Genomic DNA, 12,265 nt, shown 5'->3' with positions numbered 1-12,265 from the left:
GAAAATAAAGCGTCCTAATGTACTTGTACGATACTTTTCTAAAATTTATAATTATACGTTAATCTTATCTGTATACGAATGAACGATTATTTCTTATCACAAAAACTATTGAAACATCTAATGCTTTATTTGTAGATGTATCATCTACATTCCAAAGTACAATATCAAAATTTCAGTTATTCTTCGAACAATAAGTGAATCTCGAAAATGATAAACTTTATCATATAAATTGTATGTAAGAATAATATTGAGAAAAAATATATCTTTATTAAATTTATCCTCTTTATAATCCAATCGTATATCATACTCGTTGCATTAAGGATAATTCAATCATATCGTTTCAGATAAGAGAACAAAAATAATTAATTATTATTATATTTGGAAAAATAATCCTCGTAAAAGATAGTTCATATAATTGTTTAGTTTTTATTATCTATTTATGATATACAGTAAATCCTCAATGTAGTTACAATCTCGAGGATAGGTAACTCCTCAAGGGGCGTGGTTAATAATTTTTAAGCAAATGGCGAAAAAATACCTGTACTTACTAATCCAATCAAATAATTTTATGTGACGACTCTTTACAGTACAATTGTTTTACTGTAATACGATATAACACTAAAAATTAATAATACTTAAAATATATCACTAATAACACATTAAATAATAAATAATTGTAAATACCTGTTGTTCATTTGAAAAAATTTTTATTTTTGAATTTTAATTTGGAGGTTAGGTACAAATGTTTTTATTTATTTACTGTAATATGATACAATTTTCCCTCGATTGTTTTGGGAAAAGATAAAAGAATGTGATAGACTAACTCGAAAGTGTAATTATTGAAAGCGTAACTAAATTAAGAGATTATTGTAATGAAAAATTCGATTAATTCAAGCAGATTATTTAAACGAATTTGTCACCCAATTAATTCAAATGATTGACTCAATTATATGAATTTTGACTTATTATGGAAATCTATAGATGAAATAAAACAATTTATCGGATAATGTATTAAGTTTTATTTTATTATTTCTTTTCACATGTCGTTAAACAAGTAAAGAGTATGTAATATGGTACGTTATATATACTATATTATATTTAAAATGGATAAGGTACGCATCACATAGGAAATAAATGTCGATGAGAAATTTAGAAGAAATTTAGTTAATTGATAGGAGAACGCGTTCAAGATGATATTTTGTCGTTTCCAACGATTGCACACGAAGAAGAAGTTCTTTGCCTAATGCATCGATCAAAACGCGATGCAAGAAGATCTTATATAAGATGAAAATACAGAATAATGAGATATAATGAAAGAATAATTATCGTATCGACGATCGTAGAAAGTACGAGCTACTTATGGTAAGAGAAAATATTGACTTTCAAAGTAACATTTAGTATTTTAATTACTCGAGATAAGATATTGCAAGAACAAAGATGAAAATCGGATTGATACGCGACTTTCTTCTCGATAAAATCGTACCGATTTCTCGAGTAACAATTGGAATAAATTCGGCATTTTAACGAGCACAGCCTTAAAGGACTTCAATGGTCTAAATATTTCAGTATGTATGCATATATACATATACACATACCATACATACATATGCATATACAAATGTATACACACACATACACCGACACTTTTTTTTATGTATATATACGTTTGTATTTGCAATATGTTCATCTAAAGGTCTCTCAATACCTATACATGTATGTTGTATATGATAAGTATATTTAGCACAACTAACAATAGATAAATCATATATCTTAAAGATTGAATTGATATTAAAATTCGAAGGAAAAAAAAAAAGACAACTGATTAATCGATTAGTTTCCAAAATAAAACGACAACAGAGCACTGATATAATAACAAATATTTGTTCTCGAGTATTTTTTTATACTACACTACTTACAAAAACACTCACAAATGTTGAAAGAAACATAAGTATGTGCCTACAACTATATTTTCTTTCTTTCCCCCGAAAAAATTCAAATACGGAAGCACATATTGGCCGTATTCTTTCATATTATCTGTTGATTGTCTCGAAAATGGAGCTCATATCCTTCTTTCATAGCGACAATATATGTATATATATAAATATGTTTATCATTTAAGCTACATCTTTTGTAGAAATAGATATAGAAAGTTGATAAATCAAATAATTCAAGATAAATATTCATTCTAATTGAAATAGCATTATATTTGATTTCATTTTTATCTATCGGATAAATTAAAACACAATAAATAATGTGTAAAAATCTAAGTAAATATATATATATCTATATATATTTAGATCATAAAAGAGTATTTCTAATATTTGTGTATAAGGGCTTTTATCAAGCAAAAGCAGTCAATTAAAACTATCAGCAATCCGCGTAAATTTTGTTAAACGTTTTTCCCGTGACTATATTAATTAACTGTAAATAACCTACAATTTGTTTGAATAAAGTAAAATGGATACAAGCTCTGTTCCTAATCGAGACTTTGATCTACATTGTTGGAGCAGTTCTTGTTAGACGAGAATAATGTGAACCATTGTTAACATTGAAAAATTCTACTAACTTTTTTTTTTCTTCTTTTTTTTTTTTTTTTTTTTTTTTTCTTATTACAATCTACCCGTCAACTATTTTTGTTGGCTTTTTTTTTTATTATTATTATTATTTTGTTTTTTTTAGCGAAATAAACGAACAATAAGTGCAACTTCGAAACAAAAATACGTACTGAGGAAAAAATTTTCTTTTTTCTTTTTTCATTTTTCTTTTTTTGTTGCTATATACGTATCGATATATTATTATTATCTTAATCATTTTTGTATAAGTGTGTATGTGTGTATACGCGTATATATAATATATTACTTCAAATCGATATATATATATATTATATATACTCTGGAAGGCGACAGTAGAAACTACTGAAGTAAATGCAATAATATAATGCGGAGAAGAAATGCAGCGATCGTTTAAAAATGGATTTAAAATTTTTTTGTCGTCGCACACGATCGGGCCTATTTTTACTCGAGAAGTTATTCGTTTAAATTGATCTCCCTTTTTTTTTCTTTTTTCTTTTTTCTTTTTTCTTTTTTTTTTACACAACCGCCATGAAATACAATTTTCTCCGCTAAATCGAAAATTCGAATTCGTCCTACGAATCCCTCTTTTCAACGATCGGCACCAGGCGTCTCGTTATTATCTTATAATCATAATAATACATTTTACGCGCTAACATGGGCGTATTATTTCTTTAAAAAATACATCGAAAGATTTGTCTATGTTGGTTTACAACATGAAAAATGACAAAGTATTTTACGCATCTCGTATTTTACTCTATGTCATTATGAAAGATATAATTACTAAAATGAGAGCATGAAAAAGAGAGAGATAGATAGATAGATAGAAAGAGAGAGAGAGAGAGAGAGAGAGTAAGAGAGAAAGATGGAAAGAGAAACATAAAAAAAAATAGAGAGTAGAGGAAAATGTTAGGAAAGAGAGTAACCCTGAGTGAAAACAGATAACGTCAATTATGAAAAGAAAAGAAAATAAAGAAAATACTAATAGGTAATAATATACAAAGAATAGACCGATGAAGTAAAGCTAATAAGAGAGATATTATCTTAAATATGTTGCACAAATTCTGGATTAAGAAACGAGAAACCCATAAACTCCGTTTGATCTAGATTCATCATGAAGAGTTTGTCTGTTGGGGTCAAGTCCGTTTTTTCCGATGTAAATTGTTTGTCAAAATTGCTCACATCTTTGGGATGTTTCTGAAAGTAAAGAAAATAGTACTGTTAATATCATCAATGTTGTTTAATCGTAGTATTAAAAATCATTATTTTCTTATCAATTTATATAACGTTCGAAACTGTTTTATCGACTGTTGGTATTAGATCAATAAGAAAAAAGTAGAAAAATTAATATCGTAAATTTAATAACAGATTATATCTTACGATCTTTGGTTTAAAAGGTGGTTGCACTTCGCGATTTTCTATTTTTTCCCAATCAATGTGCCTAAAGAAAACATGACTACGGACGTCTTCTTCACCTCTAAAACCGCAGCCGAGTCTTCTGCTCGGATTTTTCGTAAGGAACTGAAACAATAAAGACAAATGCATACAAAATTCTGCTGATAACATTAATGTGTGTATAAATATTATAAGTATGGATGAACGAATGTAAATGAGTTGTAATACAGAGAATCTAGAATATATAAACACTATGGAAAGATAGATACAGTCAGTCACAAAAATATTCTAACAACAGCATAGATTTGTTATTTATGTTCTGTATTTTAACTAAATCTATAAATGACTACAAAAAATCTATATATAATGCTATGATAAAGAGCATGGTTTCTAGATAAGGAAAATATAATAGATATTTATTTATTATAAATGATTGTTTCAATAATGAAAGAAAATCGAATAAATCCCGAATGTTAAGGTCACAAAAATATAACTAATTTAGATTATAAAATACAAAAGTCATTTTTTCTATTGATTTTTAACAAAAGTTTGGTTTAAATTAATATCCTAAAAAACTACTGAAAACTATGCGAACACATAACATACAAAAAAATAAGTAATCAATATATTTAAAATACATTTTGCCCAAATGTAGTACTTCTTTTTTTATGGATGACATATTCAGATTAAACGTTATTATTTTTCTTAACAAACAATTTATTTCTTATTTTTATTTTATTAATTCATAAAATGATAAAATAATTTTAATTGGTACTGTGTATAAAAATGATCATCTGACAGTTATGTTTTCTAATTAATTCGAATAATCGAGGTTCCACGGTATTTTAGGAATAAACGGATTATTGAAAAAAATCTTACTGCTTTGCAGACTTCTTTTGCTTCTTTGGATAAACTTTTGGGATAACTGACGTTGTGATTTGTTATTGCTGCAAAGAGTTCTTCTTCATCTTCACCATCAAATGGTGGTTGTCCAACAAGCATTTCGTAAAGAAGTACTCCATATGCCCACCAATCTACAGATTTTCCATACGGTTGATATAAGATTATCTAAAACATAAATATTCATTAGTATTATATTAACAAAATTAACAAAAATAATGAAGTTTACCTCGGGTGCTATGTAATCTGGTGTACCACAAAATGTTTTAGCTGTTTTGTCACCCGATATTCCTTCTTTGCACATTCCAAAATCAGCAATCTTTATATGGCCGTCCTGATCAAGCAAAACATTGTCAAGTTTTAAATCACGATAGACGATACCGCGACCATGTAAAAAGAACAGTCCGATTGCGATTTCTGACGCATAGAATCTGAAAATACAGAAAACTAATATATTTTAGTCATCCTATTATATTTTATAAATTTAATATTTATATACACGAGTTTATTTTTTTTTTCTTTATAAGGCTTAGAAAAACTAACACAAATTCTTTCATACTTCCCCCACTATTAATTCAAATTTTGTTGCTTTAAAAAATTAAATAATACACGTATTGAAAATCAAATTTTTGTAACAATAAATTATTAAACGTAAAGTTGTATTATTTTCAATTGGATGCACGAAATAGTATTAATCGGATAAAATAGTATTATTAACAATATAAAAATTACACTTATATTAAAGTTAAACGAAAAGAAGCAATAATATTATACGCAGAATATAATTTAAATATTTAAAATAGATCGTAATATGTTTATTTTTAATTATAATTAGCGTGTGATAATAAAAGTGTATTCAATATTTAGTGGGAGAAATAATAGTAATTTGTTATTAGAAAATACAACCCCCTTGATAATAATTAAGAAAAATTGTTCGTAAGATTTATTTCGACACGTATTTTTACGTAATCTTTAATATCATTAACATTATCGATTTGTAAATCAGATAAATACAAAGATATATACTAACACTGCTACGGGTTCTTTAAATTTGCCACACTGTTGGATCTGGTACATTAAATCACCACCGTTTACATACTCCATAACAAAATATAGACGATCCTAAAACGATAACAATTTAAATTCCAAGAAAATTAAACAAATATAATGATATAATAAATTTGTTATAATATATAAAACGAGTATAGAAAAAGTATTCCGTATCTAATCAATTTTTTAAAATGCTTTGTGATATTGTTGTGTTTATTAACAAATTTTTTATTAACAAGAATTATGAGCATATTTTTGAAAATCTTTAGAATATATACGACGTAAAAAATAATTATTTATTTATATAATTTTCAAAATTAATAAGAAAAAACAATAAACAAATTGAAATGTACACGCAAAAAGTATTAGTAAATCTCGTAAGTTTTCCAAAATTCATAAAAAAAAAAGGTATTTAATTTAATTTAACCCTTCGTACTTTTTAATTTTCTTTTTACCTATCAACAACTTATTTAATTTACAAAATACGTCAAAGAAAGGAAGTCTTAACAAAATGTTGTATTGCAACAATGCAAAGTGTGTTAAACAAATATTATGTCGAGTCTAGCTCGATTTTTATAATTTCTACTATTCTTATCGACATTAAATTAAATAAATTTGAGGTTATGTATTGTGAAATTTTGTTTTATAATTATAGTATATTTTGTAACAAAATATTTTAAATATTTTTAATATTTTATTTTTAAAACGTGATACGTTTGATTTCATATAAAACTATCCACTGTACTAAAAGAAACCATCAATATTTAAACAATTTGTTAGATGTTCAACTGTTTTTTTTTACACTTATTTTTGAATTTTATTGTCTTTTTCGTAGTCCATATTTAATCATACATTTGTTATTCTTCGAAATAGTCTCCATTATTTTCAATAATTTTGATTTTCGATATGACGGTTATAAAATGGCGGGAAATTATTGAAATTCAAACAAAAGTAATAAATAATTTAATATCAATGAACCGAATATTAATTGTTACATTTAATACAAGTAAATTATTATTAGTCTTCTTATTCTTATTCTTAAGATTTTTGAAAATATGCCCATATTCATTGTTTATGCAAAATTAATGAATAAACAATTTCACAAAGCTTTTTTTTAACAATTAATTGGTCTACGAATACTCTCAATACCCATTGTATGTTACAGATATAATTATAATAAAGTTATTTTAAAACGTACCATAGTTTGAAAACAAGAATGTAATTGTACAAGAAAAGGAGGCTTGCTCGAAAGAGCAAGAACTCGTTTTTCGGCCATCGTACACTCCACGTCGTCATCTTGAATAATAATATCCTTCTTGAGTATCTTTATGGCATATAACTCATTAGTTCCTCTTCTTTCTGCTAACAGCACCTATATAATAACGAACAAAACAATTAATTCCTCCTGATAGTATTCAATTCTTATACAATAATACAGAAAAATATCAAGTTTATTCATAAGTTCGTTGGTATTAGTGTTACTAGAAATTATTATTCGATAAATCATGCGAGAACTATTTATTCACAAAATTTGAATACTTTTCTGTTTTAATTTTAACCCAAAATTGAATTATATTATACTTTCTTTTCGAATCATTAAAATTTGTCCACAGTTTGTATGACAAATTGAGTAACATTGTCTTATATTATTGTATATTGTATCAGTCACGTTGATTTCAACGAGATTTTATTCCCAATGAGATAATTTACAAATATAGAAAATAAAATAAAAATTATTAAAATAAAAAATCTACTATAATTTACAGATAATAAATATAAGTGATATATTTCATATGTATATGTATAGAAATGTTTAAAAAGAAATTGATATAAAACATATAAAATATACAAAATATACAAAATATACAAAATATACGAAATAAAAAATTAGATTTAAAATCATCGAACAGCAAAGCAAATTTCTACCCAAGTATCATTTTTCGTATCTTCTACAAATATTTATTTAAATAAACATTTACAGTCTACTGATCATTAAAACTGTTACTTTCGTAAATCATTGAAACTATTGTTGGACAATTCTTCAATTATAAAACTTACTTTATTTTACGGTATGATTTGCTATGTTACGAAAATACAACACGTAACGTTTGAATTGTATATAGATTTCTATTTTTAAATAATTTTTATTTAAATCTAATGTGAACAAATATAAATGACAAACTAATTTATTAAGTATACAAAAAAATAAGATATGATTTAATTAAAAATATATTAATAAGACATGATAGGTCAAAATGAATTATAAATACGATCCAAATAGGAATAAACTTATAAGCTAATCTAATACATTATCCGTGAATTTACCTTTCCGAAGCTACCCTTGCCCAAAACCATTAGGAAATTGAAATCTGATGCCCTTATTAAATCGCTCTTTCCCATATTGTGCGGAACATCTTTATCCTGCGTCGTTGGAGTCTTTTTCGTAACCGATGTTTTCTGAAAATACGTAAATACACGTGTAATGAAAAGATAAACAAACAAAAAAATATATGTTTTACATATACACTACCGGTAAACATTATTTTTAAATCTTACGAAATAATAGAAAGTTTACTTAAATAAGAGCCGTATCAAAATTTTTTCTTTGTTTCCAATACGAAATTAAGTGTTCGGTAAAAAAAAATTATAATTACGGTCCATTTGAATTTGTCATACATAAAAAAAAAACTTCATTTACGCAAAAAGTATTGTCAATATATTTTATTCGCGTCACATTTATAATTCAGTTTATTAGTTAGGGTAGTGGGTCCCAAAGTTTTTCAATTTTTAGTGCCCTTGTTGAATCCAAATTTTTCAAAGGCGTCCTATGTCAAATTCTAACAAATAACTTTGCAAAATAGTCAATCATTTTTTGTAAGAGCTAGGTAAAAATAAATAACACATATTTTATATCATTAAAAGTGTAATTATGGAAATTCAATTAATTATGATAATTAATTAAATGAATAAGGCTGTTGGTTGCTGCACATTTTCTTAAATCATCGGGCTCGATACAGTCATTCTCATTTCCTTCTTCACATTAATTTTCACGCGATACATAGATTTTATCATAGCAACTGCTGAAAAGCCGGCTTTGCGCAAATAAGAAATTACAAATGGAATTAAAGTTATGAAAACTGTGTAATATTTCACAGCACATCTGTGAGGAAGTCTCTACGGTGCATACTTTGAGAACCACTGGTACAGAAACTCAATTTCTTAATCTGATTGTGAATGTGCTATCTATCAACGTATATGACACATTCAAAAAATTATTTAACTTTTGATCCACAGAACGAATTTGTTCGTGTGAGTAGACCAGAAATGATTAATAAAAGAATATGCCTGAAAAAGAACATTATCTGAAAAAATTACGATCCAAATTTTCTTTCGTTCAAATGAGTCTTTTCTCGACACGATTTCAGTATTAAATATATCTTTCTGGGCCATGATTGAAAGACAACTAATGTTTTCTAAACGAAGCATTTCGGGGAACGAGAATTCTGTTACCTGCTTTCTTTTAAATCTACATTTTAGTGGTTTTAAAACAAAATTTAGCAGAACATGATTTTTGACAAATATTGTATCACGCACTATAATTAAAGACCTTTCAGAATAAATGAATGAAATAATAGGTCATTTGTTATGAAAGGTCCGATTTCGAACTAAATTAAACGGAGTGATCGGACGTTTCATTGACCTAATAAATTGCCAGTCGTATATTTTCATGATAAAATTGGAAAAATAAATTGGTTTTACTCGAAATTTTATGAGAAAAAAAAGATAAAACTTAGAAAATGCTGATAAAATATTTTAATCCTAGTTTCATCGAAAAAGCCATTTCTCGTTTTCAGTACTGTCTTACGTATTCTTTGAACCCTAAGTAATACGAATTATATTAGGTCATTAAGCATGAAATGTCTGATTTCGAACTAAAAGTATGCGAAGTAATAGGACGTTTCATACTTAATGACAACATCCTGATTCAGTGGTTCCCAAAGTTTGCACTGAAACCCCAAAAGGATGCACCGCGAAGCTTTTTTTTCAATTTGATGTGATAAAATGCGAAATTAAGCGAACTTGGTGCAAACCATTAACTAACTTAATATTTATTTGATGAAATCTCGACGAATAAAACGTGTTTTATATATTTTTAGCCAATCCTTTAATAAAAAGAACTTTTAACTTTTCTGCAAGATGAATTTTATAGATTTGAACGCAAAACGTCTTGAGAAATCTTGGACTTAGCAAATGACGCCGAAGATAGAAAACGTTTGAGAACCACTGTTCTAACTTATAAACTCAATTATAAACGCGATCAAAAAAATATTCAATTCAATATATCGAAAATACTTTTTGCACAAATGATGAATGAAACAATCAGATTGAACGTAATTATGAATTTATTGAACAATTTATTTTCTATACAAATACTAAAAAAAATTAGATTCTGCACTAAGTTAAACCAACTTTCAATTATTTTTGAACTTGGTAAAATAATTTCTTCCCGGTACAGTGTAAATCGAAAAGTTCGATTATCGAATATTCCAGATTCCATTCATCATGCTAATTATTCTATACTCAAAGTTAGTCATAAGTTATTTTACTCACCCGCATTTTACTTCTAAGTTCTGCCAAATCAACCCCCTCTTCTGGCACAGGTACATTATAAAATTCTCCTTCTTCTTGAGTAAGAAGTTTGAACCAACCACTAGCTGGCGCCTTAATCAGTTCTGATATGCCAAAAGAAAGTGATCCCATAAAATCATTTCGAGAAGTTCGATCCCAATCCCAAACTTCGATTAACAATCGTCTATCTTTATCTTCCGGTTTAAGATCACTGAAAACAGGTAATCGTATTACGTAAGTAATTCTTTATCTTCGTTTATGTTTATATTAATGAAAATAAAAGTAAAATTAAATAAAATATTATTTTTATAATTATTCAATTTTAAACAAAACATATATAATAGAATTATGTTATTTAATAAAGAAACAGATGCTGTTATGACTCCTTTTTGATTTTCGTAATATAAAAATAGCATTAAACGGTTCGTGATATTGTGCAATTAAAAAATTCTATAGAAAAAAGAACTGCATTCATAGCCTGTACAAATAGATTTTTTTGGACGCATATATACGTCCTTAGTACACACAGTTAGTTTTCGTTAGATGCATATAGGCGCTCTTAGTACAAAGTTAGTTTACACTGGACGCATATATGCGTCCTAATACACAGTTGTCTTGGGACGCATAAATGCGCTCTTAGTACACACAGATATTTTAGAACTGAATGCATCTGTACGCTCTTAGTACAAAGTTAGTTTACATTGGACGCATATATGCGTCCTAATACACAAATGTCTTGGGACGCATATATGCGCTCTTAGTACACATTGTTAGTTTTCGCTGGACGCATATATGCGTCTATAACAATGAAAATATTTTGAAATAAAATAACTCACAATATGATCGTCTCATTCCATTCAGGATTTAAAGATGACTTGATCGTTTTCGTTTTCTTCTTCACGGTGTCCGAATCGGGAATCAATTTCAGTTTGACGTAAGGATCCGAAAGACCATTAGGATCCATTGGAATGAGATTTCGTCCTTCCTTTACTGCAACAAAACGTACAAAATATTATCAAAGGTAATGAAAATCTCATGATTACAGTGGAACCTCGATTATCCGAATTAAGTTGAGAACATCGGATAATGTTCGGATAATGAAATTAGTAAATAATTGAATAAATATTATGTTGATTTTCATACATGTATTTAAAAAAAACATATGTTAGCATACGTTAAAATATACATTAAACGTTTTATTAACACAAATATTGAGTTGAGTACGAAATTTCTTTGTATTTGACCGGTAAATGATTTTAAGATCGCATAACTTGTTTATTTTTTATCCGAACAAAGTGTCACGAGGAAGGCTCGTGCTTAATGTTTTTGCCTCAAATTTCTTACCACGAGTCTCACTCGTTTTTGTAAGACAAGGTGTCAATTTAATCAAATTTTATTACGTTGAATTACTGATTTTGATCAGAACCGTTAAAATCAAGCAACATTGGCACGCTTAATAAAATGAATGGATGAACCGTTCGAAAAAAACAAAAACCGAGCGCTGTTGACTCCAGAGAGGTGGTAAAAAAACACGACCCCTTTAGTAGTATTGAATAGGTGTGAGAGAATGTTCGTAGAAAAATAAATCCAATAACAGGGAGAGTACAAAAACACCTATATTAATCAAATCTGGCAACACTTGTGTGTGTTTAAAAGACGACATATCATAGAGATTCTTTTATTTGTTCAGTTTTTTAATTAATTTTCTTTTGTATTGATAA

The 12,265-nt window shown here is 27.2% G+C and overlaps 1 protein-coding gene across 2 annotated transcripts in view; it reads right to left on the bottom strand.

The window, feature by feature from the left end:
- Positions 1 to 2,987: 2,987 nt before the first annotated feature.
- LOC122513518 (protein kinase C, brain isozyme) overlaps positions 2,988 to 12,265 on the bottom strand; it is a 44,093-nt gene continuing 34,815 nt past the window's right edge. For both annotated transcript variants that reach the window (XM_043629924.1, XM_043629925.1), the window contains exons 6-14: positions 11,381 to 11,534; positions 10,527 to 10,755; positions 8,241 to 8,372; positions 7,114 to 7,287; positions 5,896 to 5,987; positions 5,095 to 5,296; positions 4,845 to 5,033; positions 3,951 to 4,091; positions 2,988 to 3,767 (exon numbers count right to left, since the gene is read on the bottom strand). In XM_043629924.1, coding sequence (XP_043485859.1) covers positions 3,615 to 3,767; positions 3,951 to 4,091; positions 4,845 to 5,033; positions 5,095 to 5,296; positions 5,896 to 5,987; positions 7,114 to 7,287; positions 8,241 to 8,372; positions 10,527 to 10,755; positions 11,381 to 11,534 — 1,466 coding nt within the window. In that variant the 3' untranslated portion in view covers positions 2,988 to 3,614. The remainder of the gene's footprint in view (positions 3,768 to 3,950; positions 4,092 to 4,844; positions 5,034 to 5,094; positions 5,297 to 5,895; positions 5,988 to 7,113; positions 7,288 to 8,240; positions 8,373 to 10,526; positions 10,756 to 11,380; positions 11,535 to 12,265) is intronic.

This window comes from Polistes fuscatus, unplaced genomic scaffold (genome assembly GCF_010416935.1).
Source record: "Polistes fuscatus isolate 324 unplaced genomic scaffold, CU_Pfus_HIC Scaffold12, whole genome shotgun sequence".
NCBI classification, from domain to species: Eukaryota; Metazoa; Arthropoda; class Insecta; order Hymenoptera; family Vespidae; genus Polistes; species Polistes fuscatus.
The sequence above is the reverse complement of the archived record's forward strand: the minus strand, read 5'-3'. Positions and strand labels throughout refer to the sequence as shown.